Source organism: Saccopteryx leptura, chromosome 5 (assembly GCF_036850995.1).
Source record: "Saccopteryx leptura isolate mSacLep1 chromosome 5, mSacLep1_pri_phased_curated, whole genome shotgun sequence".
Classification (NCBI taxonomy): Eukaryota; Metazoa; Chordata; class Mammalia; order Chiroptera; family Emballonuridae; genus Saccopteryx; species Saccopteryx leptura.
This window is the reverse complement of record NC_089507.1, coordinates 108,751,916-108,778,745: the sequence shown is the minus strand read 5'-3', so window position 1 is coordinate 108,778,745 and position 26,830 is coordinate 108,751,916. Positions and strand designations below refer to the sequence as shown.

Here is a 26,830-nt window from a genome sequence, read left to right as displayed (position 1 = left end):
GCTCCAATCTTTGAGAAGTGGGTGGAGAAGCAGTTGCTCATAAAACCATGAGCAGAAGTAGTAGAGGAAGAAGAAGGAGGACCAGAAGTGCCCCAAAGTCAAAGGAGAACAGAATGCCAAAGACTGAATAGTTGTTTCGAACCTTAAAAAAAGAAGAAAAAAGCCTGACCAGGCAGTGGCACAGTGAATAGAGCATCGACTGGGATGCAGAGGTCCCAGGTTTGAAATCCCAAGATTTCCAGCTTGAGCATGGGCTCACCAGCTTGAGCACAAGGTTGCTGGTTTGAGCAAGGGATCACTCACTCTGCTGTAGGCCCCCAGTCAAGGTACATATGAGAAAGAAATCAATGAATAACTAAGGAGACTAAGGAGCTGCAACAAAGAATTGATACTTCTCATCTCTCTTCCTGTCTGTCTGTCCCTCTCTCTGTCTCTCTCTCTTTGTCTCTGACATGTGTGTGTGTGCGCGCACAACTTTTGCCAGAGTAACTTTAATGGAGTTGCAGACATAAAAATCAAATTTTAATAGGTTAGAACAATGGATGAGAGGTAAGGCAGACACAACAGGGCTCTAAAAAGTCTGGGAATGAAGGCATGGCCAAAGATTGGGTAGAGCTCAGGGGTTAACAGGTCAAATCCTCCCCCTAAATTTCCTGGCTGTCCAACCATCCTTGAGTTCATTTTCTTTATCTGTAAAATGAGTTTAATAATCTCTGTCTGAGAGAGGTTCCTGAGGATGAAATGAGAGAACAGTCATGACTGTGTTTTATGAAACCAGACAATTAAGAATGAGTTAAAGTTATGGGTGTTACAGACATTTCAACAAGCTCATCTCCATAAAGCAGAATCAAACAGCGAGCTGAGCACCTGGGCCACACAATTCCATTCCTCATAGAACTGCTGTTACTGACATGCACTTGGGTCACCATTTGAAGAATGTCATGGGAGCAGCCTCTTGAAACCCTTTGGCTCATTTGTTGAAAAGACATTGAAAATGTTTTTTATTATAATACACAGCCTCATCTTGTCGGGAGTATTCTCTCTGGTCTTAATTGTGTAAGTAATTGTGTTTCTCCTAAACAATTAGCCTCTTTTTACCTTGTGAATAAACTGATCACGTTTCCCTTTTGCAATGGTTAGTAGAAAGCTTAGAAGCAAATGTGTGGCCTGACCTGTGGTGGCGCAGTGGATAAAGCATCGACCTGGAAATGCTGAGGTCGCCGGTTTGAAACCCTGGGCTTGCCTGGTCAAGGCACATATGGGAGTTGATGCTTACAGCTCCTCCCCCCTGTCTCTCTCTCCTCTCTCTCTGTCTCTCTCTCCCCCCTCTCTCTCCTCTCTAAAATGAATAAATAAAATTTAAAAAAAATAAAAAAAAAGAAGCAAATGTGTGATCCATCCATTGCATGTACAGAAGAGGCAATGAATGGATTTTTTCCTTTTCTTTCTTTCTTTCTTTCTTTCTTTCTTTCTTTCTTTCTTTCTTTCTTTCTTTCTTTCTTTCTTTCTTTCTTTCTTTCTCTCTCTCTCTCTCTCTCTCTCTCTCTTCCTTTCATTCTCTCTTTCTTTTTTCTTTTGTGAGAGAGGCAGGAAGAGAGTGAGAGAGAGAGAGGGACAGGAACATCGAGCTCTTCCTGTATGTGCCCTAACCGGGGACCAAACCAGCAACCTCTATGCTTCAGGACAAAGCTCCAACTGGATGGGTTTTTATACTAGATTCTTCTCCAGTTCTCTTTTATGTCCCTATGCTTCCTAGTCTCTTATTTCAATATCTGTGCCATATGACTTTATATTATGCATTATTATAGTTTTAAATGGTTTCTGTTACAAGGAAAGACATATCATAAGTAATTATTTCTTGGGGGAATGTTGAATACTTTTTTATATTAATATAATTATAATGTACTTATAAATTATAATATAACATATACATTATTAATGTAAAATTTATTACTATAAATTAATTGTTTATAATTAATGTTATTGATATAAAATTATATTAAATGTTATTGATACATTAATAATTTATAATTATATGTTAATATAATATCTCTCTAGTCTACCTATATTCCTATGAAACTTAATGTTGTGTACTTTTCTCAACACCAGAGATCATGACAATAATAACATGAATTGAGCCCTTACTCTGGGCTTGGCTATTTCAAGTGCTTTATATGTACGGATTCATTTAATCATTATAACAACTTCTATTTATGTCCATTTTGCAGATAAGGAAATCAAGGCTCATAAAGATTAAGTAACTTCACCAAAGCCATACAGATAGTAATTTATCTAAGATTAAAATCCTAGTTGTCTGGCTCAACTCTGGCCCTTTCCCCCTGTAGTGGTGGTATAGTAATACCACCTCTTTATAGGCTCAGAGAATATGCAGACAAAATTGCTTAGATATTTTGTTTTTGCTGCTTTGAAGAATGTTGGCAAGAAGAGCTGGAGACAGAGAACAAGGTAGCTAGATTAAAATTTCTTTCATGTAATGAGATAGGTAAAATAGAGCTAAAAAATAATCTATCTAAATATAAATGTAAGGAATACAGATCTCTTTGTTAAATAAAAGGTGAGTTTTAATTAGACTAATCTTCCCTCTGTGGTCTTAAACAGTCCTAATTCTCTTCTTAGGGTGCTAGTTGTCTATATCTTTCATGTGTTTTATAATCATAATCTTAACTTTTTGAAAGAAACTGGATGGAGTAGATATGAATCTATAAGAAAAACAGGATATATATAATAAACTTGTCATGCCAAGCATTCCTATTATTTATCAACTCATTAAAGCAAAAAAGTGGTCCGATTGGCATCAGAATATTGAAAACAACAAGAAGATGATATTGCTGATTCAAGAACTTCTGGCTTCTCATCCTTTATTTCTCCTCTGAGGGTAGTTAACAAGATTATAGTTTTAATCCCTGGTCATGCTTTGCCAACCTGCTATCTTTTAGTACAGGCTTAGGGATATTAATAACATTCTACATCGCTCCGTAAGTAGAATAGGAAGCTATCCTCTTCCTTTCCCTCAAACATCATGATCACTCCTCATCATTCAGAGCCGTGGCAATGTCCCACTCACTCTCCCAAAACTTCTCTGCCTTTCCATGATTTTCTTCTAAATGCTGTTTAGCATCACTTCTACAAAATCAATACTTACCACCTGACATTGTCATTCATATGTGTATACATATGTATATATCAGGCATTAGATATATTGTGCCTGATATATATTATATACATATATATCAAATGCCTTATATATTTATATACATTATATATGTGTATATGTCTATATATACCAGGCATTAGATATAATGTGTATATATGTGCATATATTATGTATATAAATATTAAATATATATTATTTAAATATTATATACATGCAGGATAGGGCAAAAGTAGATTTACAGTTGTGAGTATGCATAATGGTTTATTCTTATAGTATTATCTATTAATTATTGTGTTTTCCATATGAACAACTATAAAACTACTTTGCCCAACCCTGTATGTATCAGGCATTAGATACATTATACACACATATATATTACATATTAAATATATATATGTGTATAATTAGATATATATCAGGCATTAGATATCTGTATATATGTATCTGTGTGTATACTAGGCATAAGATATATTATTTATAGATAGATAGATAGATAGATAGATAGATAGATAGATAGAAAGAAAGATAGATATCAGGCATTAGATATAAGTTCCTTTCAGGCAAGAACTGAGTCTCTTTAAACTTACTATGTCCCACATCAGGGGTCCCCAAACTACGACCCTGAGGCCATTTATCTGGCCCCCACCGCACTTCCGGAAGGGGCATCTCTTTCATTGGTGGTCAGTGAGAGGAGCATAATTCCCATTGAAATACTGGTCAGTTTGTTGATTTAAATTTACTTGTTCTTTATTTTAAATATTGTATTTGTTTCCGTTTTGTTTTTTTACTTTAAAATAAGATATGTGCAGTGTGCATAGAGATTTGTTTTATAGTCCGGCCCTCCAATGGTTTGAGGGACAGTGAACTGGCCCCCTGTGTAAAAAGTTTGGGGACCCCTGTCCCATATCATCAAGTACACAGTTAGGGCACCAGAAATGTTTGTTGAATTAATGTATTCAGGAAAGAGGAAGGGAGGGAAAATGAATGAACAAATAAACAAGTGAGTTGAAGGACTTTCTGATCAACCAATCCTGCCTTTGCTTAGTGCAATGTTTCTCTAAGGGATCTTTTTCAATATTTTTCCTCAGAATCACCTGAAATAATTGTTTAAAATGCAAAGTCCTAGGCTCCATCTTCAATTCCTTCAACCCAAATGTCTGGAGTTGGGCCCAGGAATTTGCATCTTAACAAGCACCTCAATCGATTCTTTAGCACACAAATCTGAGCCACTGGTTCATCAGAATATGTTCAGAAGATATTTTTTGAATGATTATTGGAATAATCTGGATTCAACATTACTCCCATCTATAGATTTTATAATTCAGCTCAAACAGAACAGCCTAGGAATCACTCTTTTTGTAGGAAATTAACTCTCCGGGAAGAGAGGAACACCTGATGTTGTAAATTATTTGGAGTTGTAAATCGTAAAGCCCATAGTATTGGTATATTATTATGCATTAAATAGAATTCCTGTAGCATCATTTCACTTAGGAGTTATATAACCTGCAGGAAACCCTGAGCTCAGAAACATTCTTGGGAGCAAGCTATGTTGTCTTTTTTTTTTTTTTTTTTTTTGGACAGAGACATAGAGACATAGTCAGAGAGAGGAAATTGATGCTGGATCTTAGTTGTTCACTGATTGCCTTGCTTTCTCAAATGTGCCTTGACGGGGTGGGGGGAGGCTACTTCAGAGCAAGTGATCCCTTGCTCAAGGCAGCAACCTTGGGCTTCAAGCCGGTGACCCTCAGGCTCAAACCAGCGACCAAGGGGTCACGTCTATGATCTCATGTTCAAGCCAGTGACCCCGCACTCAAGCTGGTGAGCCCATGCTCAAACTGGCGACCTCGGGGTTTCAATTTTGGGTCCTCTGAGTTCCATTCTGATGCTCTATCCACTACACCACTGCCTGGTCAGAAGGTAGCTTGGTAGTCTTGTCCTCAGTAGTCACCTGTGTATGCTCGTGGGGCTGCCTCACCTATGTTTTCCTTTGTCTTTCTTTTTGAAATGTCACTAGATAGGTGACATAGGACACAGACAGGGAATCTTTTTCCAAACTAGTTTATGATCCTGCTCTAGAAACAGGTTATAAAATGCGCAATAAATCCTTCAACTGCAGCAGGAATAACCCTCTTTCTCTATGCTCCACTTATCAGATGCAAACTTATTCTTTTAATGGGAGATTTTAAGAGCTTAACAAAGAGAAAGTAAATCCAATAGGTTTACCACTGTTCCCACTCAACTTTGCTTTTTTCTTTTCTCTTTTCCACAGTAAGATGCTTTCTCTTTCCGTACCTAAAGCTTCAACTTTACCTTCTCCAGTAGGTACTGAATGTGGTTTGGATCATTTCTAATCTTTGTGAACACTAAATTAGAGTCCCTTGAAATGAAGAAATTCCATTGAATTGGTTCTAGATGATTTGATGGGTTTTTTTTTCCTAAGCCTCTACCTATATAACATTCATTCAATTTCAAGCTTTTAGGACTACAAGAAATGGAGGAATAGAATTCTTCCTTCTGGAGTTTTCATATTAATATTTTTAAACCAAGTTTTTAGTCTCATGCTCAGTTGAGAGCTCTCTCTTTCTCTCATCTCCAACTTTTCTTTTTTTTCATCTCAAACTTTTTTATTCTCTATAGGGTTTTCTACAACAGTTTCTCTTTGTCTTTTTAAAAGTATTTTTAATCACTTTCATTCTTCACTTTTTACTCTCAGAAGCATGAGAATCAGGGAGAGAGAGAGAGAGAGAGAGAGAGAGAGAGAGAGAGAGAGAAAGAGTTCCCTGTGTCGGGGTGACGTTTTATTGGGCTGTCTTTGTGTTTGACCTACATTTCCAGTATTCCACAATATACCACACATCATTTCCTTGTCCACTTATTTTGATTCATATGTCACACTAAAATGGAGAAAAAGGAAGGGCCTCAGACAATTTGAGTGCTTTGCTTCAGATGTCAGCCTTATATATTTCAATATATAAGTTGTTTTCTGAGTAGGAGCCAGTGCATCCTAGCTACGGCGCGTCCTTTGGCGCCATCCAGTGGACGTAAACAGTCACAAGCTTGGAAAATCAAATTTGATTCAATGAGTACCACTGAACACCTGGAACTGTTCCAAAGAAATAATTTCCTGATGGAACAATGCTTTGCATCCTTTCATAACAAATATCTTTGCAGTTTCTTAAAGTGCGTTGTTTTATTTAGTTAAGTAAATCATGAGAATTAAGAGGCCTTGTGATAACCAGCAAATTAGAAAGCAGAAGTTACATTTTCTTTGTGGTAACTAGCATCTGGCATAGCAACCAGAGCTCTGGAATTAGCTTGCTTTAGTTTTGTTTTTGTGGGTTTTTAATGAAATAATAAGCAATTGATATCTGAGATGGGGTAATATGACACACAGATGTCTTTATTTTAAGGAGAGAGAGACTTCCCAATCTGAGTAGGTAGTGATTAATAAACTTCTAACTAGGAACCCCTTTCCACTTCTAAAGTATTAAATCTATTAAGAATAAGGAGGAGACACTAAAAAGAAAAAGAAATCAGTAACAAACTCCTGCAGGCAGCAGGAAGGAATAAGTTTTTGTATTGTAGGTCTTCCATGTAACCTAGCCTAGAATTAAAAAAATATTACAATATTTCAATCTTTTTAAAATTGATTATTAAAACATTTGCCCAGTGTGATGGTTAATTTCATGTGTCAACTTGACTGGTACAGAATGCCCAGCTGTGTGGTCAAATATCAGTCTAGATCAGGTGTCGGGAACCTTTTTGGCTGAGATCCAAAAAGGTTTGAGAGCCGTGAACACCACATATTTTAAAATGTAATTCCGTGAAAAAAAAAATGTAATTCCGTGAGAGCCACACAATATGTTTAACACTAAATACAAGTAAATGTGTGTATTTTATGTAAGACCAACACTTTTAAAGTACAATAAGTCTCTGAATTCTTTTTAATAATGTTGTTATGCTGTTGCTAACCAATGATGAATAAAGTACTTCTTACCATTAATGCAACTTCTGGTGCTGCATGGTTTTGCTGATGGCTTTGTAGTCTGGTCAATATGGGGTGAGGTTAAGCTTCATGCAGGCATTGAGACTTCCATCCATTAAACATGATCGTAGGTTGGTCTTAATGTTCTTTAGATGTGAGAAAGGCTGCTCACATGCATACGTAGAGCCAAACATTGTCAGTACAGCAATACTCACACGCTGCAGTGTGTGGTATGTGATGGGAAGCAGGTTCCAAGTTTTGACAATCAGCTGGTCTGCGGGTTGAAGTTTTTTCATTTCTCCCCACTTGTGTTTGCTCGCCAACTCTGCTTGCTGTCGTGCAAGTCTTTCCAAATCTTCATTCAGTGACTTGGACTTATTCACCCACATGTCTGAGGCCTTCAAGTCAGCAGCTTGTAGCTCAAAATCTCTGACAGAGACACCGGGGATGTAACTCAGGTTGGTGCTGTCCACTGTACACTCGTGTGGATGGGTGATGAACTTAAAAAGACAAGTGAGCTCACGAAATTCTCCAAAGCGTGCTTTGAATGACTGTAGGAGATTATATGCTAAGCCTGCTGCTGCTGGAGATCAAGATGTTGAGCAGGGTCACTTGCTGTGCATGCATCTTTAAACTCTCCCAGGTTTTCAAAGTGTAGTAAATGACCTGTTTCAGTGTCTGCGATGAAGAGTTCCAGCTTGTTTTCAAATGCAAACACTGCTTGTTCAAGGGATAAGACTGTATTTCCAATGCCTTGCATTTTCACATTGAGCTGGTTCAGATGTTCAGTCATGTCCACGAGATAGTAGAACTTCAGAAGCTACACAGTGTTAGCTAATTCAGGATGCTCGACGGTTTTTATTTTAAGAAAAATCTGGATTTCGCTCAGACAAGCTGCAAAGCAGCTGAGCACTTTCCCTCTTGACAACCAACACACATTGCTGTGCAGAAGCAGACCAGGATAATTATTTCCAACTTCATCCAGCAGTGTTTTAAACTGGCGATCATTTAAAGCTCGGGCAACAATAAAGTTGACCACCCAAATGACCAGCAACATCACCTCACCAAGCTGCTCACCACACATCTGAGCACAAAGCGCCTCCTGATGTAGGATGCAGTGAAAACTTAGGATAGGTCTCTTTTCATGTTCACAAAGAAGCGCTACAAATCCTCTGTTTTTCCCCACCATGCATGGAGCACCATCAGTACACACTGAAATAAGTTTATCCATCAATAGATTTTTTTCTTTAGCAAACTCAGTGAAAGACTTGAATAAATCTTCTCCTCTTGTTGTCTCTTTCCTAGGCAAAACAGCAAGACTTTCCTCACGTAGTGTGTCACCGACAGCATACCTTGCAATCACACTGAACTGGGATAAATGGCTTACGTCCGTTGACTCATCCAAAGCAAGAGAAAAGAATGGTGCTGCATTTATGTCCTTCACTTGTGTTGCCTCAATTTGATTTGCCATCATGATGGTACAATCGTGAACAGTTCTTGCTGACAGAGGTGTGTCTTTTATTCGTTTATTTTGTCTTTATCCGAAAAGTCGTCAAAAAGTTCATTGGCAACATCAAGCATGAATGTTTTGGCATACTCCCCATCTGTGAATGGCTTTTTGTTTCTCACAATTGCTAAAGCACCAGCAAAGCTAGCCGAATTCCAGTCACCTGTTGGGTCCAAATACAGAGTTGCTGCTGACTAGCTTGCACTCTGCAGAGTAGCTCTTGACATGCTTTCTTCCTGCTGTCCCCCGTTGGATATTTTGATGCAAATGTAGTATGGCATGTATTGAAGTGCTGCTTTATATTTGACCGTTTCATTGATGCAATTTTATCATTGCATATTAGACACACTGCAGAACCTGCTCTCTCCACAAAAGCGAATTCCTCTGTCCATTCCTGCTGAAAAGTACGATACTCCTCATCTTTTTTTCTTTTAGCCATCTTCTTCATCAAAAGGGTTTCTGCAATTAGCTAGCTGACTACTTGATTAAAAGGAGTGAAGTTTACTTCCTGACCTCACAACGACCCGTGTACGTTACGCATTATCCAATAAAAATTTGGTGTTGTCCTGGAGGATAGCTGTGATTGGCTCCAGTCACCTGCAACCATGAACATGATTGGTAGGAAATGAATGGATTGTAATACATGAGAATGTTTTATATTTTTAATGTTATTATTTTTTTTATTAAAGATTTGTCTGCGAGCCAGATGCAGCCATCAAAAAAGCCACATCCGGCTCATGAGCCATAGGCTTCTGACCCCTAGTCTAGATGTTTCTGTGAAGATATATTTCAGTTATGATTAATATTTAAATCAGTAATTTTGAGTAAAGCTGCTTATCCTCCATAATGTAGTATGCTTTGTTTAATCAGTTGAAAACCTTAAGAGTAAAGAGTATAAAGTTTCCCAAAGTGGAAGGAATTCTCTTTAAATCTGAAGCATTAAAGTCTTATCTGTATTTACAGCCTGCTGCCCTGTGGAATTCACACTCAAGACTGCAATATCAAGTCTTACCTGAATTTCCATCCTCCTGGCCAACCCTATAGATTTTAGATAGATAGTTAGATAAATAGATAGATAGATAGATATTCTTCCATTGTCTTTTTTGTTTTGAAGAACCATGATTAATATACCCATGTCTGCACTTTAATACATAATTATATTCTACATAACTGAATCTCAAACTTTAATATACATCAAGATAAATACCATTGGAATAATTGTCTCAGGAAGTACATTGCAAGGCATATATATATATATATATATATATATATATATATATATATATATATATATATATAGTAAGTTCCACAGTTGGTACACTCAATTTAGAACTATGTGATGTGCATCACACCAGATTTGAGTAAGAGCTTTTTGATACACATTACAGTATTTGCTTATTGTGTATAGCCTAGAAAGGGGAGAGGAAACTAATATTTAATTTAAATTTAATAACAGTTAATAAACACCCATATGTGCCAGGTAGCAGACTAGGCTCTTCCAAGGATATCATCTCCCATTTGTGGGGCAGCTGTGTTAGGCTTGCTCGCAGGGTTACCAGCTGCAAGCGCTCTTTGCCTGATTGGCATGTAAGTGCATAGCAGTGCCAGATTTGTATGGCCTATATAAAGCTATGGGTGCTTGTGCTCGAGAGAAAAGAATGGGGGATTGCGGATGCACAGATTGCCTGCCCACCACTGTGAGGGGCCATTTTGCTGTTTGTTTGTCTGAGAGGCAGTTTTCCCTGCCTGTGTGCTTGTCCACTGTTGTGAGACTTTATTAAATGGAATGGCCCAATGCTTTCCAGCTCCACAGTTTTTCTACCATCTGCCTGAATCTACTGTGTACCCGCCTGGCCTCAGCCACTGGCATTATTTCACCATTGAATTCTATTAATTACTATTATAGAACAGACCAAGTTACCTCAGCAAGGTTAGGACAACCTTTCATTTGTTCATCAGATATTTGCTGAGCAGCTACTATATAGGTCAGGCATTTTGCTTAGCCTTGGGCATAAAAAAGTAAATGAGAGACATGGTCCCCTCATGGAGCTAGAATTCTAGAAAGGATAACCAGTAATGGTCATGTGACCAAAAAACAACTAACATTGTAGAGCATGTGAAAAGTACAATGAAGACAATGAGCAAGGTGGAATGACAAAATAGTTGTGGAACGGACCCATTCCTAAGTTAAGCAAGTCAGAAAAGGTGAGATGGAAGCTCATTGAGACCTAAAAGAAACCAAATGAAGAATGAAGGTGGGTGGGGTCAGATGGCATCCCAGGCATTGCTGGGCAGGGAAGCCATCAGAACTGCTTTTGTGTAGTGCCTGTGCACATCGGTGTGCCTGTGCCACTCCCTAGGGGTAGCCTCTCATAGAGACAGGTGAACATTCCAGTATGAAATTCAAAGGAGTCTGACATGGGGATGTAATGTTGGAAGTCATCAACAGATAAACAGGATTTAAAGACAAGGGAATGATAAAGTCACCTGAATGGAGACTCATAGGCAGAGGGTAGGGCCCAGGACCGAGACCTGAGGACTCCAGCCTGTGTAACTCAATAAGAGGAGTACCTGCAAGGTAGCGAAATAGGAGGAGCCACTGAGGAAGACAGGAGGAGAACCAGGAGAGACAAGTGTCACAAGAGCCCAGCCAGTGCGACAGTCAAGAATCCAGACTGTTGCCTGCACCTGCTCTGCTTGCTGCGTTTCTCTGATGCATCTGGAGAGTGCAACAGTGATGCATTGCACTTGGTACATAGTAGCTCAGCTGATTCTTATGGTTTTAGAAAGGCAGCAGGCAGGTGTTTTTAGATGAGAACATGTGCTCAGAGAAGTGAAGTAACTATTAAATGATGAAGCTAGAATCTGAGCCCAAGTCTTTAAACTGCTGGCTATCTTTACTGCTTAGTTGCAAAATCCTTAAAGATCACATTTATGACTTATTTATCATCATCAAAAATCTTGTCTTTTTTTTTTTAAGCATCTAGGAAATTCTAAGATGGCTGAGGAGTTAGGTTGAAGCTGTACTCAGCTTCTCCCAGCGCCAAACTGGATTTATGGCTAAATTATAGAGCAATCAACCTGAATAAACAACTGAAGGATAGCTGATCAGGAGTATTATAACCAAGGATTTACGGGAGAAGTCACATAAAGACTGGTATGCCGGGGTCCAGCCCCGGGGGGGAATTCAGGGGTCCCACAGGAAGAGACGGCATAGGCGCGAATAGAGTGAGAGGCCGAATTCTTTTCTTTCTCTTTATTCTCTAGTTAGCATTTACTGCCAGGCATCTCTGCCGAATGCTAGTATAGCTCCCTTTTTATACACTAAATTACAATTACATGGTGTTAATTATTGCTTCTGTTTCACTATGTTTACATGTTTCCAGATAACAGTTAATTTATATCTATAAATTACAAACCAGGTAGCAAATCATTCAAAGTACAACTACAAAATAACTTGAATAGCGATAACAACATCGGTAAAAGCTTTTAAAGTATTAGTACTAACAATTAACTCAACTTTACTGCTGTTGTGAGTCAAGGGGCAGAGAGAGATTAGCAGAGGAAATCATTAAGGACTAACAAAGGACCACCGCTTGCTCAGGTAAATGGCCTTGAGTTTATGCAGTGTCCTACTTTTTCTCACAAGATTCTAAAAGGCTTGCCCATAAGGAAATTGACATAACATTAAGAGTAGCTTTCACCCAAAGATATACAGAGTGCACTTGCAAGATAGCCTAGTAGCAACATAATTTCAGAAGACATTAACTGTTATTACTTCTATGGATTCCCCCACATTCCTCTCATTATCAAAAAATCTTGGAAAGTACATAAATCTCATGAGAACATCTCACTGAGAAAGCCCAGCAACTGCCTTCAGTCAAAAAACAATTCTCTTAGCAAAACATTCTTTTCTTGCCAACTGCGTTCTCATCCTAGGCCACACAATGGGCCATTCTACTACACCTTACCTAAGATTCTATTGTCTAGTCAAATATTACTTATTTACTATATTTATACACTAGTTAAGTTCTAACTCTATTCTTCTCAGAATGTACCACTATCTGCAGATCAAATAAGCAAGAAGAAAGGAATGTTTCTCTACTCTATCACATGAAAAGGCTAGGGAGGAAAAATGTTGAATTAAGTGAAGGCCAAAAGGCGCACTGTGCACAGCCACTGCCTCCTACCCATTCACAAGTCACAATCTATTCTTTCTAACATGATTAATAAGAAGAAATTCTCCTACAAACTTAACCCTTTACGAGGGATATCATAGCCAGCCTCTTATGTTTATGAGCCCAGTTCAAGGGGCTCACAGGCTTTTCTGTGGAACTCACACCCTCTGTCTCATTTCCAAAGAAATTACTACGAATCTACAGGGAAAGCACGGTACTATTATCCCTGTGCTATAAATAATAGCACACACCCAGAAAAGGGGGGATATAAGGCCAGATTAATTCAAAAAGTCAAAGGGGGAAGTATCGTTGTGTCTCTCCTTTGGGTGACTTCGTCAACCCACAGCCATTGGTCTTCTCTGCTGTGACTTTGTCAATCAGCAGTTTTTGATCTTCTTCTGCTGTGACCTTGTCAGCCAGCAGTTGTGGGTCTTCTCCTGCTGTGACCTTGTCAGCCAGCAGTTGTGGGTCTTCTCCTGCTGTGACCTTGTCAGCCAGCAGTTGTTGATTGGCTCCCGACACTGGTAAGAGATACAGAGAGGGCTGGCCCCTGCACGCATGTGTGGTGGCCAAGAAGCCAGAGGGATCTCTCAGCTATAAAAGTCTCAACCTCACTCCAAATCCTAACCCAGAGCACCAGGGTTGGGAAGAGGGTCCTGCTCGGCGTCTGGCAGTGAAAATCAGTGGGGACTCTGGGCTTCCTGGAAGAGGAGGGAATCTGCTAGAAATCCAGATGCTCTCTTAAAGGGTCAATGCACAGGGTTTTGCTCTCCGACACTCACCAGGGGCTCCAATAATAGAAGAAGGCAACTCAGGGAATATAGGAGTCATAAAGAGATCTGGGGCCTGAGGAGAGATCGGGGGTCAGCCACTAAGATTTATGTTCTGAGTGCCTATCCTACACTGCACTCAGACACCATCTTCCCAGGGTTCAACACTCCTATTCTTACAGGACCAGCCTGGGCAATGCACTAACCTGGACCTCCAGCTACTGGCAGCACCACCCTGCCAAGATCAAATCCTGCAGAAAGGTTTTTTGAATGTACCAAATAGGGATCTTTGGTGCACACTTTTTCTTTTTTCCTTTTTTTAAGTGAGAGAAGAGAAGATAGTGAGACAGACTCTCATATGTGCCCTGACCTGGATCCACCCAGCAATCGCCATTTGGAGCTGATGCTGGAATCAACTGAGCTATTTTTAGTGCCTGAGGCTGATGTGCTCAGACCAATTGAGCCATCCTAAGCACCTGGGGCCAATGCTGGAATCAATCAAGCCACTGCTGTGGGAAGGAAAGAGGGAGAAAAGGCAGAAAGGGAGGAGAAGAGAAGTAGATGGTCACTTCTCTTGTGTGCCCTGCCTGGGAATTGAGCCCAGTATATTCATACACTAGGCCGATGCTCTAGTCACTGAGTCAGTTGGCCAAGGCCACACTCTTTTTCTAGACAAGGTCTAGACAGACACTCAGTCACTGAGCTGTGTCAACTACAACTAGAGAGTGCACACAACCCACACAGGAAACATTCCTCGAGCATCCACTCAGATAATCTGGAGCACTATGCCATTGAGCTCCACAAGACATTTACATTATAAAGCCATCATGACAAGTTTGGGAGTCATAGCAGATGTACCTAACACAAAGAGACAAATACAAAAAGGCAGAAAAAATGGAGAAACAAAGAAATATACCCCAAATGAAGGAACAAGAGAAATCCCCAGAAAAAGAATAAAATGAAATAAAAGCAACCAACACACCAGATGTAGAGCTTAAAACAATGGTTATAGGATGCTCAAGGACCTTAGGGGGAAAATGAATGAGCTCAGTGAGAACTTAAACAAAGAGAAAGTAGACATTAAAATGGGTATAGAAACCATATAAACAAAGTCAGAAATGAAGAATACAATATGTGAAATGAAAAATATACTAGAAGGAATCAACAGCAGGTTAGATGGAGCAAAGGGTCAAATCAGCAATTTAGAGGATAAAATAACAGAAAACAGAACAACAAAAAGAAAAAATAATTTTTAAAAATGAAAGTTCAAGGGATCTCTGAGACACAATCAAGCATAACAACATCTGTATCTTAGGGGTACCAGAAGAAGAGAGTGAGCAAGGGATCAGTAAGTTGTTTGAAGAAATAATGGCTGATAACTTTTCTAACCTAGTGAAGGAAAAAGACACCTAAGTCCAGGAAGTGCAAAGAGTACCAAACAAGATGAACCAAAAAGGCCCACACCAACACACATCATAATTAAAATGGCAAAGGTTAAAGATAAAGAGAAAATCTTAGGAATAGCAAGAGACGGTTAGTTACCTACAAGGGAGCTGCCATAAGGCTGTCAGATGATTTCTCTGCAGAAACACTTCCGGCCAGAAGGGATTAGCATTAAATATTTGAAGTGATGAAAAGCAAAGATATACAATCAAGACTACTCTATCTAGCAAGGCTATCTTTTATTTTACTTTATTTTAGAAAAATTCTTATTGCATTTATAGGAGTGACATTGGTTAATAAAACCATGCAGGTTTCAAGTGTACAACTCAACCAAATATCTGCATACTGCATTGTGCTCCCATCACCAAAAGTAAAGTCTCTTTCCAACCCTATTTATGCCCCTTTTGCCCTCTCCCACCTCTGGCTGTCAACATATTGTTGTGTCTATGTGAGACATATATATATATATATCAAATATCATATGATTTCACTTATATATGGAATCTAAAGAACAAAATAAAATAGAAACAGACTCATAGATACATAAAACAGTCTGACAGCTGTCAGAAGGGAGGGGGGTGGGGGCTGAGTGAAAAGGTAAAGAGATTAAGCAAAATTAAAAAAAACAGACAAAAATATGTTGATTGCCAGAGGGAAAGTGGGGATGGGAGGAAGTGAAAGGAGGTAAATGGGGGGTAAATTTTGATGGAAAGGGACTTGATTTGGGTGGTGAGCGCACGATGCAGTATGCGGATGATGTGTAATAGAGTTGTACACTTGAAACCTGTATGGTTATTAACCAATGTCACCCCAATAAATTCAATGAAAAACAGAATAGTGATTATAATAAAACGTAATTTTGGAAGTTCAAAATAAGCATCTATTGCATGAAATAGTATGCAAAAGAATTACCCAATTGTTGCAAATTAGTGATGAAGATATTATCTGTGACAAATAGGAAAGTAAATGAGGAATCCATTCAGATGTCAAAGATCTGGACCTGGGGGAACTAGGAAAGAAAATAGGGTTTCCCCCCCCAAAAAAAAAACTCTTGTAGGCATTTTCTTTTTCTTGACCTAAAATCTGCCAATCAGAGCTCCTAAAGCTTTCTCTCAACTCCTTGGCTTCCAATGAGCCATTTTTGTAATGTTAGGAAGACAAATGGTCAGTGCCAAAAAAACCTGTAGAGTTTTCAGCCTCAGGAACTGAAACACAAAGGAGCAACTGACCTGAAACAGGCAAAGGGACACTGAAAGCAGAAAAACCACATCTCAAAACCATCTTGCTGTTTAGGTGTGTACTCTCCCAAACTGGGGAAAGATGACCATCATAGTGGGCAGATGGGTAGGCAGGGCAGAGGAAGTCCACTTTGGACCATGTGGATTTTCAGACCAGCTCCCCTGAGGCAGCCATGCTGGGGGGAGGGGTGCAGGGGGAGAGAGAGTCCTGAGGAGCCACAGCCATCTGAATCTTCCTAGGTTTAAGATGTCCCCAGCTTCAGTTACCATCTGACTGTACCTGTGGAAGATGCTCAGTGAGAATTACCTAGCAGGACCCCATTAAACCCCAGATTCATGAGCAAGATAATTACTGCTGTTTTGTCAAAAGTTCAGAAATAAGAGAAGTAAATGCAACAAATCACCAAAGTAGCAATTAGTAAAATGTATTGAGCACACACCGAAAGACAGTTTGCAAACTGGGCGTGCTCCACCCAAACATGGAATCAGGCTCGGGGGTATATTGTTATAAAGCAGCGCATATAATTCATTCTTCACAGTTCATTCTTCACAGGAATCGGTTATAATATTAGAATTTTCTTAAATGATAGGGAGTTGGTCAACAATTACCTCATATCAACCTTGGGAAACAGTTCAAGTTTTGCTTCTGCTTTATAGAGTCATATGTATGACTCTGGTCATGTTAGACTTGCAAAATCAACTAAATTAAGCTTTGCTTGTATGAAGAAACTAGCTTCTGTCTGCTCTGGGAATTTTCAAGGTTGGTCACTGCTTTTGACTTGAACAGTTTTAAGCCAAAAATTGTATGTATGTAATGGGGGATGATTTACACCGCAATAGATAAGTGGACAACTCTTTTTTTTTTTTTTTTTTTTGTATCTTTCTGAAGCCGGAAACGGGGGTAGACAGTCAGACAGACTCCCGCATGCGCCTGACTGGGATCCACCCGGCACGCCCACCAGGGGCGACGCTCTGCCCACCAGGGGGCGATGCTCTGCCCCTCCGGAGCGTCGCTCCATCGCGACCAGAGCCACTCTAGCGCCTGGGGCAGAGGCCAAGGAGCCATCCTTGCTCCAATGGAGCCTCACTGCAGGAGGGAAAGAGAGAGACAGAGAGGAAGGAGAGGAGGAGGGGTGGAGAAGCAGATGGGTGCTTCTCCTGTGTGCCCTGGCCGGGAATCGAACCCGGGACTTCTGCACACCAGGCCGACGCTCTACCACTGAGCCAACCGGCCAGGGCCAAGTGGACAACTCTTAACCCCCACCCCATCCCCAATACACACTGAGAGAGGCGCTGTCCTAGGCTCTGTAGCTAAAAAGCTGAGAGGAGGGAAAAACACAAAACATAATGTATCTCTCAAGAAGCATACAGGCTAATAAGAAAAAGGACTGAAACAAACAAAACAAAACCCCATAAGTACAAAGTTTTAAGTGCAGTGACAAAGCCTGCTAAGGTTATTATAGACACACAGTGATGGGGCACACATCCAACCTGGAAAATGGTGGGAGGAGGCTTCAGCTGAGCTGTGTCTCCTCAAAGAAGAAAAAATAGGAGCCAGAAGAGAAAGGGAATGTGAGTGGGCAGACAGCATAAGAAGGATGAGGGGGGAAGACATGCAGTGTGGGCAGGAACCACCCCACAAGGTGGCCAAAAATGACACTGTAGAGATAGACAGGGATGTGTCACCAAGAACTCAGTAAACTGGTAAGAGGTGTGGACTGAATCACCCAGGAAGCCATCGGTGTCATTTCAGCAGGGAAGTGGCCTGGTCAGATATTAGACCTTTTTTGCAGCTGGCTACAGACCAGCTGAGGGGCAAGAAAGTTGGAGCAGGAGGCACAGACTGGGCAAACATCAATGAGGCTGGGCCAGAGTGAACTGGACCTGACTTTTCCCATCTCACAAAAGCCAACTAAGTTTTCAGGAATTTGGGGGAGAGGCTATTAAACCTTTGATAGCTTAAAATCAGTCATTGTGGGAATATTTACTCTACAGAAATTGATGAATGTTACAAATCAAAGTGCCCCCCTCCCCTAGAGCAAATGGTTAATTATTTACCAGTGCACCACTGATAGAAGCAGAGATTCAAATAAATTACAGAAAAGCTCTTAAGCAGGTCTCAATGACTAATTCAATATTGGGGGGAGAGTCAGAGGTTCCTCCAGATTGTCTAACGTATACAACTGAGTGAATGCAAATGGCATGCGTTGACATGGAGAATGGACAGGAGAAGCCAATTTGGCCAAGATCATGAATTTGGGGATTATATATAACATGTTGAATTTTTAAAATTTTTTTATTAATTTTAATTTATTGTGTTCACATGGATTCAAGTGTCCCACCGAATATAACCCCTGACCCCCACCCTGTATAACATGTCGATTTTGAAATGTCAGCAAGCAATTGATGGCTGAGCTCTGAAGCTTGGAGGGTCTGAGCAAGGTCATAGGAGTGAGGGGGACCGTGTGGGGTGGGGAAGGAGAACGTTGAAGCATTAAGTGTTTAGAGGGTCCTGAGAAGGAACACAATGGTTTCAGCTGTGAGGGAGCACCTGGAGCAGCACGAGAAGCCCAGCACATGATCACAGGTGTCACATGCCCTTGCCCACTGCCCCCTTGGTTGCAAGTCTCATAGAGTCCCTTAGAGCTTAGAAGAAAGAGAGAGGAAAGGAAAACATGCCTGGAGGGGAGGCGAGAAGGAGGAGGGGGAAGGGAAAGGCACCAGCTGTACTCCCAAAGGGAGAGCACACTGGACCTCTGTCCTAAGGGATTTTAAGGGTGGGGACTTTAGGGGAGGTCCCAAAGGGAGGATTTTAATAAAATATTCATTAGTTCTCCAGCTGTGTTCTTTCAGGGTGTGTTCCACTGATTGGACGGTGCCAAGGCAGGTGGTCATTAGTCAATGCAGATGGTCCAGAGGTCAACAGTGGTTTTTCCTTGTCTGTTTTGCTGCTTTTCTGGGCCTGGAGCTGAAACACAGCTGAGGCCTAGATGTCATCTCTAGGGATTAATGCTTAATTAAGTGCTATTCTCTGGCTGTCTTGTTTGTGCCTGCCTCCATATGAATTAAGAAAGGTTTTGGATTTTACCTGACCTGTGGTGGTACAGTGGATGGGGTGCTGACCTGGAGTGCTGAGGTCACTGCTTCAGAGCCCCTGGCTGGTGGGTCAAGGCACGTGCAGGGGTTGATGCTTCCTGCTTCTCCCACCCCTGCCTTTCTCTCTCCTCTCTCTAAAGTCAATGAACAAAAAAAAATTTTTTTTAACTTTTTGGATTTTGGACCTGTATTATAGCCTCCATTTAACGGTAGAGAATGAAGTACAGCAAGGTTAGGTAATTTGTCCAAGATCACATAGCTAAGTGGTGGGGATGCTCAATGATTCCGAGGCCCCCTGCTGGGAGCAGGACCATGGGGAGAAAACTACCTTGACCACTTTCTCTACCAGAAATTCCCCTCCAACCCTCCCACTCCACAGCAGCGTTGCAGCCTTGTGTGCGACCCCCCCCTCCTACCCCACCCTACCCTCCAGCTCCTCTGATACTCACTTTATCTCACCTTAATATGGTTTAAAATAGAAGAAAGCCCCGTGGAGTGTGACTCAACCCAGGCACCCTACTTGGCCCAGGAGGGACCCTGGGAAATTGGATCTGGGCACGTTACACTTGCTAGCGGCCCTGCCCCGCTCCTCTGGGGTTTAACCTCAGGGTGATGTGAAAGGCCAGGCACGGGGAGTGGCCGGGAGTAGGCAGTCTGGATAAAGAAACTGGAACTGAATCCTTCCGGGATGCCAGGAAAAGGAACATCTGCTTTTTACCATTTGTATTAGAATCCACCCCCCCCCCCCCACACACACACACAAATAAAAATTAAAAAAGAAAAAAAGAAGAAACCCACCCCTGGCATCCGATTCCTGTTTCCTTACAGCCAGTAGGCAGCTTGGACGCACAACTGTGCGCTGAATATTCCCACTGATTCCAGCAGCATCAGCTCCCTCATTTACAAATCAAGTTCTTCCTGGTATGTCATCCTTAGTTTTCAGCACAAAGTGGCTTCCACACACTCTCTCTTCTAGACCACCTGGGACCCAGCCCTGATTTCTGTTTTCTTGTCTGGTTGAAGGTTCTGTTACCTGCCAGGTGCACTGGCCTTGGCAGAGAACTTGACCATGCCATGATCAGATGTCTTCTGCATCCGGTGTCCTCATCGTTGCTCATCTTTGCTCACAGTGCTTAGGATGCAAACCACGGCAGTTCTCTTTCCTGGTCTTGTTTCCTCCTTTTTAATTCTGTCTAATCGAAAGCATCTTCCTTTCCCTGGTCCAGCAGATCAATACAATACTCTTGCTTCTCAGGTACAACACAGGTCAATCCAGTAATCCTTCTGCCTGAGGTAGCTGAAGAATACAGGTGTCAAAGGCTGGCTTGTTTCCTAGGAACAAGAGCCTAAGAAGCATCCTGCAGGATTTTTTTTTTAAATTAAAGATCTATTTTAAGAGCAAAATCGGGTGGAAAGCCACACATGCTCAGTTTACTATATCCAGATGTAAGACAAGAAGAAATGAACCCTTGTTCCAAAGATGCTTGTGACCCTGTCCCTCTTTCCACGGGACACAGCGACCTCCTGTGGATATGGCCTTCTACAGGGAGCCCCGCGAGGAAGACCGACTCTACATACTTGGTTTAATTATTTTAATTAACACCAACTGTCACACTGTCACACTGACACCTCAGCGCAAACCTTATTGCCCCGGATCGTCGCCATGACTCTATGCGAGCCACAGGCTTAGGTCGCCGCGGGCCTACGCAGAGGAACGGAAGGGCGGGACAGCTGGGGCGGGGCTTTTAGGAGGGGCGGGGCCGGAGGACTGCGGAGAGGCGGGGCCTGGAGTTTCCTGGCGGAGGCCGGGAGGCAGGCGCGGCAGTCAGCTGAGCGTCGCTAGGCGGAGCGCGAAGCTGTACGTCAGCCCCAGGTTCGGCGAACCCTGGCCGGCGCTCCCAGGCTGGTGTTCTGGGCGGCATCTGCATCCGGGTCCCGACTCTCCCCCCTAACCCCCCCGCAGACACGATGCGGAGGAAGCAGTGACCCGGAGTGAGGCGGGAGCGCGGGCGCCGGGTGAGCTGGGGAAGGGGGTGGCAGGGGCTGGGCGAATCCATGGCGCCTTCTCTGCCCTGGAAGCTGTTCCCGCAGCCCTCTTCTCTGCAACCTGAGCCAGTAGGGATGTTGGTGGCGAGGAGTGGGTTGTCCCCTCCGGTGGGAAAGGGGCAGCGGGGGCAGCTGTCCCAAAGTGCCCTTCCCCCCTTTTACCGGCCTGGCGGGCTGCAGGTGACTTACTTACTCTGTAGGTCAAGAAGGTGGTTAAGGGTGACACCCTCCCTCAGGTTGGGAATGACTGTACAGCCCATTATAAGGGAAGTGGTTTAAGAGTACACCTTTGGAAGATGTAAAAACTAAAATCTACTCTAGCTTCATGAGATGGCCAGGAACACTAAAGATCAAGTGACTTCTCCCTAAGGTGGTGGGATACTGAACAGCTGAAAGGCATCTTCATAAACCGTTCTGTCTAGAAAAATGTTTTTGGGTGTGTATGTACATACATACTTATATATAAAGAGAAAAAGAATATGAATATTTGATGAGGGTGAGGAATTGTTTTTTCTGTGTAAATGTGTAAGCTGTAGGCAGTCAACATTGCTGAGAAAATGAAACCCTGGTTCTGGTCTGCCTCCTCCACCAGGAAATTTGTTGAATGGGAAGGTATGCCACAGATCCGTTTAAAGGTGAAATGGAAAACCAACGCAGTAGGACATTAAGGTTGTGTTAGGACATCAAAAGCCTCAGATCTGAGCAAGCTGCACTATTAACAGGAGAACCCCTCCTTGCTGTTTGCCTAGGGGGCCCTGGCTAACCCCCAGGATGGTGTGTCCAGTTTGTAGTGTGCTGGAGAGATCCAGGAGCAGAGGCCAAGGCTGGAGACTGCCTTGGAACCGACTAGGCAAGTAAGGTTTAAATGTAGCCTGTAGAGAAAAGACAGTCATTAGAGTCTTTTGGGGTCATTGATCTGTTTTTCTGCTGGGCCAGTTTTAATAGTTATTTATATATTGTGAACAACAGTATAAAAGCAGTAAAAAAATTTTTTTTATAATTGACCTCAGGTTGAATCCAATTGAACCCTCCAAAAAACGAAACAAACTTTATTCTTGAAAGGAAGTGGTCACTTTATTACCTTACCATGGAACACCAACCCCCTCCCTTAAGTAGAAGCACATGGGCTTCTCCAAGCCCTGCTTTTTGTGAATTTTTTACTACATATTTGATATATTTGGAACCTATGGAATAGTAAATGCAAAGAAAAAGGAAAAATAATTAAACTTTGTATTTTGTACATAAATCCATTTCATTCCAAAAGAAAAAAGTTATGTTTTCATTGTTTTCACTTTGATGTTTGTATGAGCACTGAATAACAGAATATATGTTATGAAATAACATCTAAATACCTTTATAGTGATATAAAAATAGCTCTAATTTTCAAAATAAGTTTTAAAAGTTGAGCATAGGAATCCGAAATGAATGTCATAGAACTGTAGCAAAATTCATAATACTAGCATTCCGGGTTTGTCACCTACACAACAAGAAATGTTTGACTAGTATTAGACTTTAAAATGCCTTGTTAAACTGTGTTTGCATTTCATTTCACCAAGCATGTACTGAGAGCCTGCTGTGTGCCGGTCTCTAGGAAGAATGAAATAGAGATCTTGGCTTAAGTTTGATGAAGAGATGGACTGGCATCGGGTGATTACAGTATTTAGCAGAAAAGAGCCAAGAGCAAAGAACAGTGCCTTTCACATAGGATATCTATTTGAGCTGAATATTGAACTGTTCAGCGGACGTTTGCCCTGGCAAAAAGGGGGACAGACATTTTAGGCAGAAGGCAGAACAACAGGTGCAAGAGCACAGAAGCAAGAGTGAGGGAACTGACCCTGAAAGGCCATATTTGTCTTGCTCAGGGGCTGGAACTCTGTCTTAAATGGGGAGAATTTTAAGCAGTCAGGTGAGCTTTTACTGGGAAAGAAACCCCTAAATATGTCAAGTTATGTTCTAAGTACTGTGGACACAGTAAAAGGGCAAAATAGGGTCACACACACACACACACACACACACACACACACACACACACAAAATCCTATACTCTGTGGAGTGCAGTGGTGTTGTAGTTCAGGAAAAACAAGAGGGCCTCATCTAAACTGGTGGGATGGAGAGAAGGTGGAAGTGACAGCACTTGCTGACCCTTGGGACTTGGGGGAAGAGTGAATGGGAAGAATCAATCAAAACTCCCAGGTTCCTGCCTGGGACAATGAGGTGAAATCTATTTCCAATTTCTATATCTTAGCAAATTACAAAATCAGAATACCACTTCTGTCATAAAAGGTGAGGTTTTCTTATCCTCTTAGTAAGATACATACTTTGAGTTCTTTTTCCAGGATGGTGATGGGTTTAGCTGATGCAATCTTGGAAACCAAACCAGAATTTGCCAATAGTCAGCTATTGTTTCCAATCCACAAGTGGGCTTTCACTCTTTAAAAATACTTTCTCCACTTGGAAATTGAACCTATGAATACTTCATCATCAAATCTGGAGAATCAGCCACATCAGGGTAGGGTCCTGGGCTTATTCTGTATTATGCCTGCTGGTCTGTCGAGTGTCCAGGGGTGGAATTCAGTAACATTTGATACAAAATGACTTGCTGACAATCAGAATCATCCTGTAATAGAATGAGCAGTTGCCTGCTAAGGTTATTGCTCATATTTTCTATCATTGAAGTCATTCAAGCCTGGCCTCTATGACCATCTGCTGTGGAAACCAGACAGGTTATCCTTGCACTGAATAAAGGAGTTTCACTACATCATTTTTAAGGCCAACTCAGGAATGAGTTTTAAGCTCATGCCTACAAAGTCAAGTCATTGCTATAATTATTTTCTTTAACTCTGGAATTAAGAATGATGAAAATATATAATCAGGAATTCAAAGGTTTTTTTTTTAATTTTTTTTTAAATTTTTTAAATTCATTTTAGAGAGGAGAGAGAGACAGAGAGAGAGAGAGAGAGAAGAGAGAGACAGAGAGGGAGAGAGAGAGAGGAGAGAGAGACAGAGAGAGAAGGTGGGGAGGAGCTGGAAGCATCAACTCCCATATGTACCTTGACTAGGCAAGCCCAGGGTTTCGAACCGGCAACCTCAGCATTTCCAGGTCGACGCTTTATCCACTGCGCCACCACAGGTCAGGCTAATCAGGAATTCAAATAGCAGATCTGGGAATTAAATCTCAAATTTGCTTTGGATCTTTTACCTGCCAGCAATTTCTCTTTCTTTATCATTGGCAAAAGCTTGACAAATCCTGTGTTAAATTAATTCACCCTTCTGTAATTAAATATCACCTTTGCTTAGAAATGACGTATTTCAGATCCAGATTAGTTGGACTTTTATGAGAAATTCTGTTCTTTGACAGAACCTTGAAATAAACGGCTTAGTTGCAACTTCTGTAACTTGAAGATGTGTGCAAGGAATACCAATGCATCTCTGTTTGCTTAATTGGAAGTAGCTCAAGGTAATAATAAAACAGATAATTCAGCTTCTTCTAACTGGCATTCTACCAACAGATGTTTCACATATGCATTTATTATGGTAACTGCTAATGAGGCCCCCCAAATATTCTAAAACCATAGAGTGCCTTTTAAGTCACCAAAAATTGATTAAATTGCTTTTAGTAAAATGTTGGTAATAATTTACATGCTTATAATTTTAGTGTTTACATGCTTGTGTTCAGCATATATGCTAACTTTTTATTTACTATGACATCTGCATTACCCAAATAAAATTTTCTAATAATGCTGGATAACAAAGGGTTTACTATAACTAGGACAGGCATATATAATATGCTATTAGTGAGAGGAGGTGGCACAGCCATGAGGGTGTTAGGGGGTGTGTGTTGAGTGGTGTGGGTTCAACTGTGAGCTTGCTAGAAGCTTAAGAATACTTTTTGAGCTGAAACCAACTATAATGATCATCATTTGCTAGACAAGTCAATAAACCACAGCAGGAGGCCAGGTGACTTCTGAAGGTCATACATCTGGTTAGTGGCACCCAGTATTTTTCCTACTGTCTCCCTTAGTATAAGTCTGCTATTTTTCCTGGTGTCCTTATAAAACCTGGGCAACCTGAAGAAGTGAGAAGCAGCAATGTAACAACTAGAGCCTCTAACTTTATCATGGCCATGTCTAAAAGGTTGGTGGGGGAAAAAAGGAAAGCTGGGGGCGACAAGATCTGCCCAGTTTTCAGAGGAAAAGCTCTTCTCTTGACTTGCCCTCTGCTCGCTTCCCCTGCCTTCCTCTCCTCTACCCTCCCCCCACTTCCTTTCCTTTCCTCTTCTTTCCTTCTCTTTGCCTTCCCTTGAAAAAAACATGAAGAAGAAATGTGTGCATATAATAAGATGAAACCAAACCCATCTACATATATCTGCTTAGCCACTTTAAAAAATATCTGTTAAATGTTTTCATTTACTTTTTTATTGTACTTTTTACAGTATAATCATTGAATCCCTGAGAAAATTTAATGTGGACCAGGAAGTGATACACATTACAAGGATTTTATATTTACATCTATTACAAAGAATTTTAATATTCCTCTATAAAATATATGGGAAGACTGTTAATAAGTAAAAAACTATTTTTATGAAATGTTAGCACTGAAATCATTCTATGCAAAAATGAATTGTATAGAAAGCCAGAAAAGTTGACATTATTCAAATTATTTTTATACAAATTATTTTATGCAAAATAATAGATTATTTTATTAGGGAAAACAAAAGCAGTCCATCTAGTCATCGATGCTAAGAGAGAGCAATTCAGCATGATTCCCTTTTCTAAATGAATTGGTGTGTAAAATAGATGCCTTCAAAAGGATCCCAGTTGAATATTTTGCTTTATCAGTGTTTTTTACTTCCCGAAATTGCCATCCTCATTAAAAAATTTCAGAAAAATGCCTTTCTTTGTGCTAGCTGCCTTAGGGAGAAGTCACAAAGGTGACAGTGTCACTGGGCCTGCTGTCCCATCAATAGTAGCTCCATCTCTACAAGTGCCTTCAGACCAGAGGCAGGTTGCCAGTCTCTTGGTTCCAGGGGACCTCCAGAGAGCCTGGGAATAACCCCTGTTGGATCGCAAAGCAGCACTCCCCTGTACTCCACGTGTGTGGTTACATTTTATTATACGGGCATTGAAAAAGTGCTCATAGATGTTATGATACAGTGCTGTATCAGATAGTGCACTTCTCATCCTCCAGCGACTGACTCACTGACTGCAGTTCCTCATGAAAAGGCTTGGCATCAGTATGGGGGGAGAAACGTTTGCCTATAGCATGTAGCCAGTCCTTAGAAGAGATGGCTATGCTTGCCCAGGTGGTAGGCCACACAGAAGCAGAATTAGGATACACTTTCTCTTCATTATGTCCACTTTGACCCCACTACAAAATAAAGTGGTATGCCTAA

The 26,830-nt window shown here is 41.2% G+C and overlaps 2 protein-coding genes across 6 annotated transcripts in view; one reads left to right on the top strand and one right to left on the bottom strand.

Annotated features, from left to right (window-relative positions):
• Window positions 1-383: 383 nt before the first annotated feature.
• Window positions 384-26,830, bottom strand: part of ARL5B (ADP ribosylation factor like GTPase 5B) — a 403,396-nt gene continuing 376,949 nt past the window's right edge. Inside the window, exon 8 of the transcript XR_010751750.1 lies at window positions 384-394. The gene's annotated coding sequence lies outside the window, so the exon portion shown is untranslated. The remainder of the gene's footprint in view (window positions 395-26,830) is intronic.
• Window positions 21,221-26,830, top strand: part of OPTN (optineurin) — a 42,808-nt gene continuing 37,198 nt past the window's right edge. Inside the window, exon 1 of one of the 5 annotated variants that reach the window (XM_066387413.1) lies at window positions 21,221-21,408. Coding sequence is in view for 2 of the 5 variants with exons in the window: in XM_066387410.1 (XP_066243507.1) it covers window positions 23,905-23,947 (43 nt within the window). In the remaining 3 variants the exon portion in view is untranslated. Of the gene's footprint in view, window positions 21,409-21,438; window positions 21,547-23,852; window positions 23,948-26,830 lie in introns of those variants that run through there. The other 4 variants (XM_066387411.1, XM_066387412.1, XM_066387410.1 and 1 more) reach the window with 4 other exon arrangements.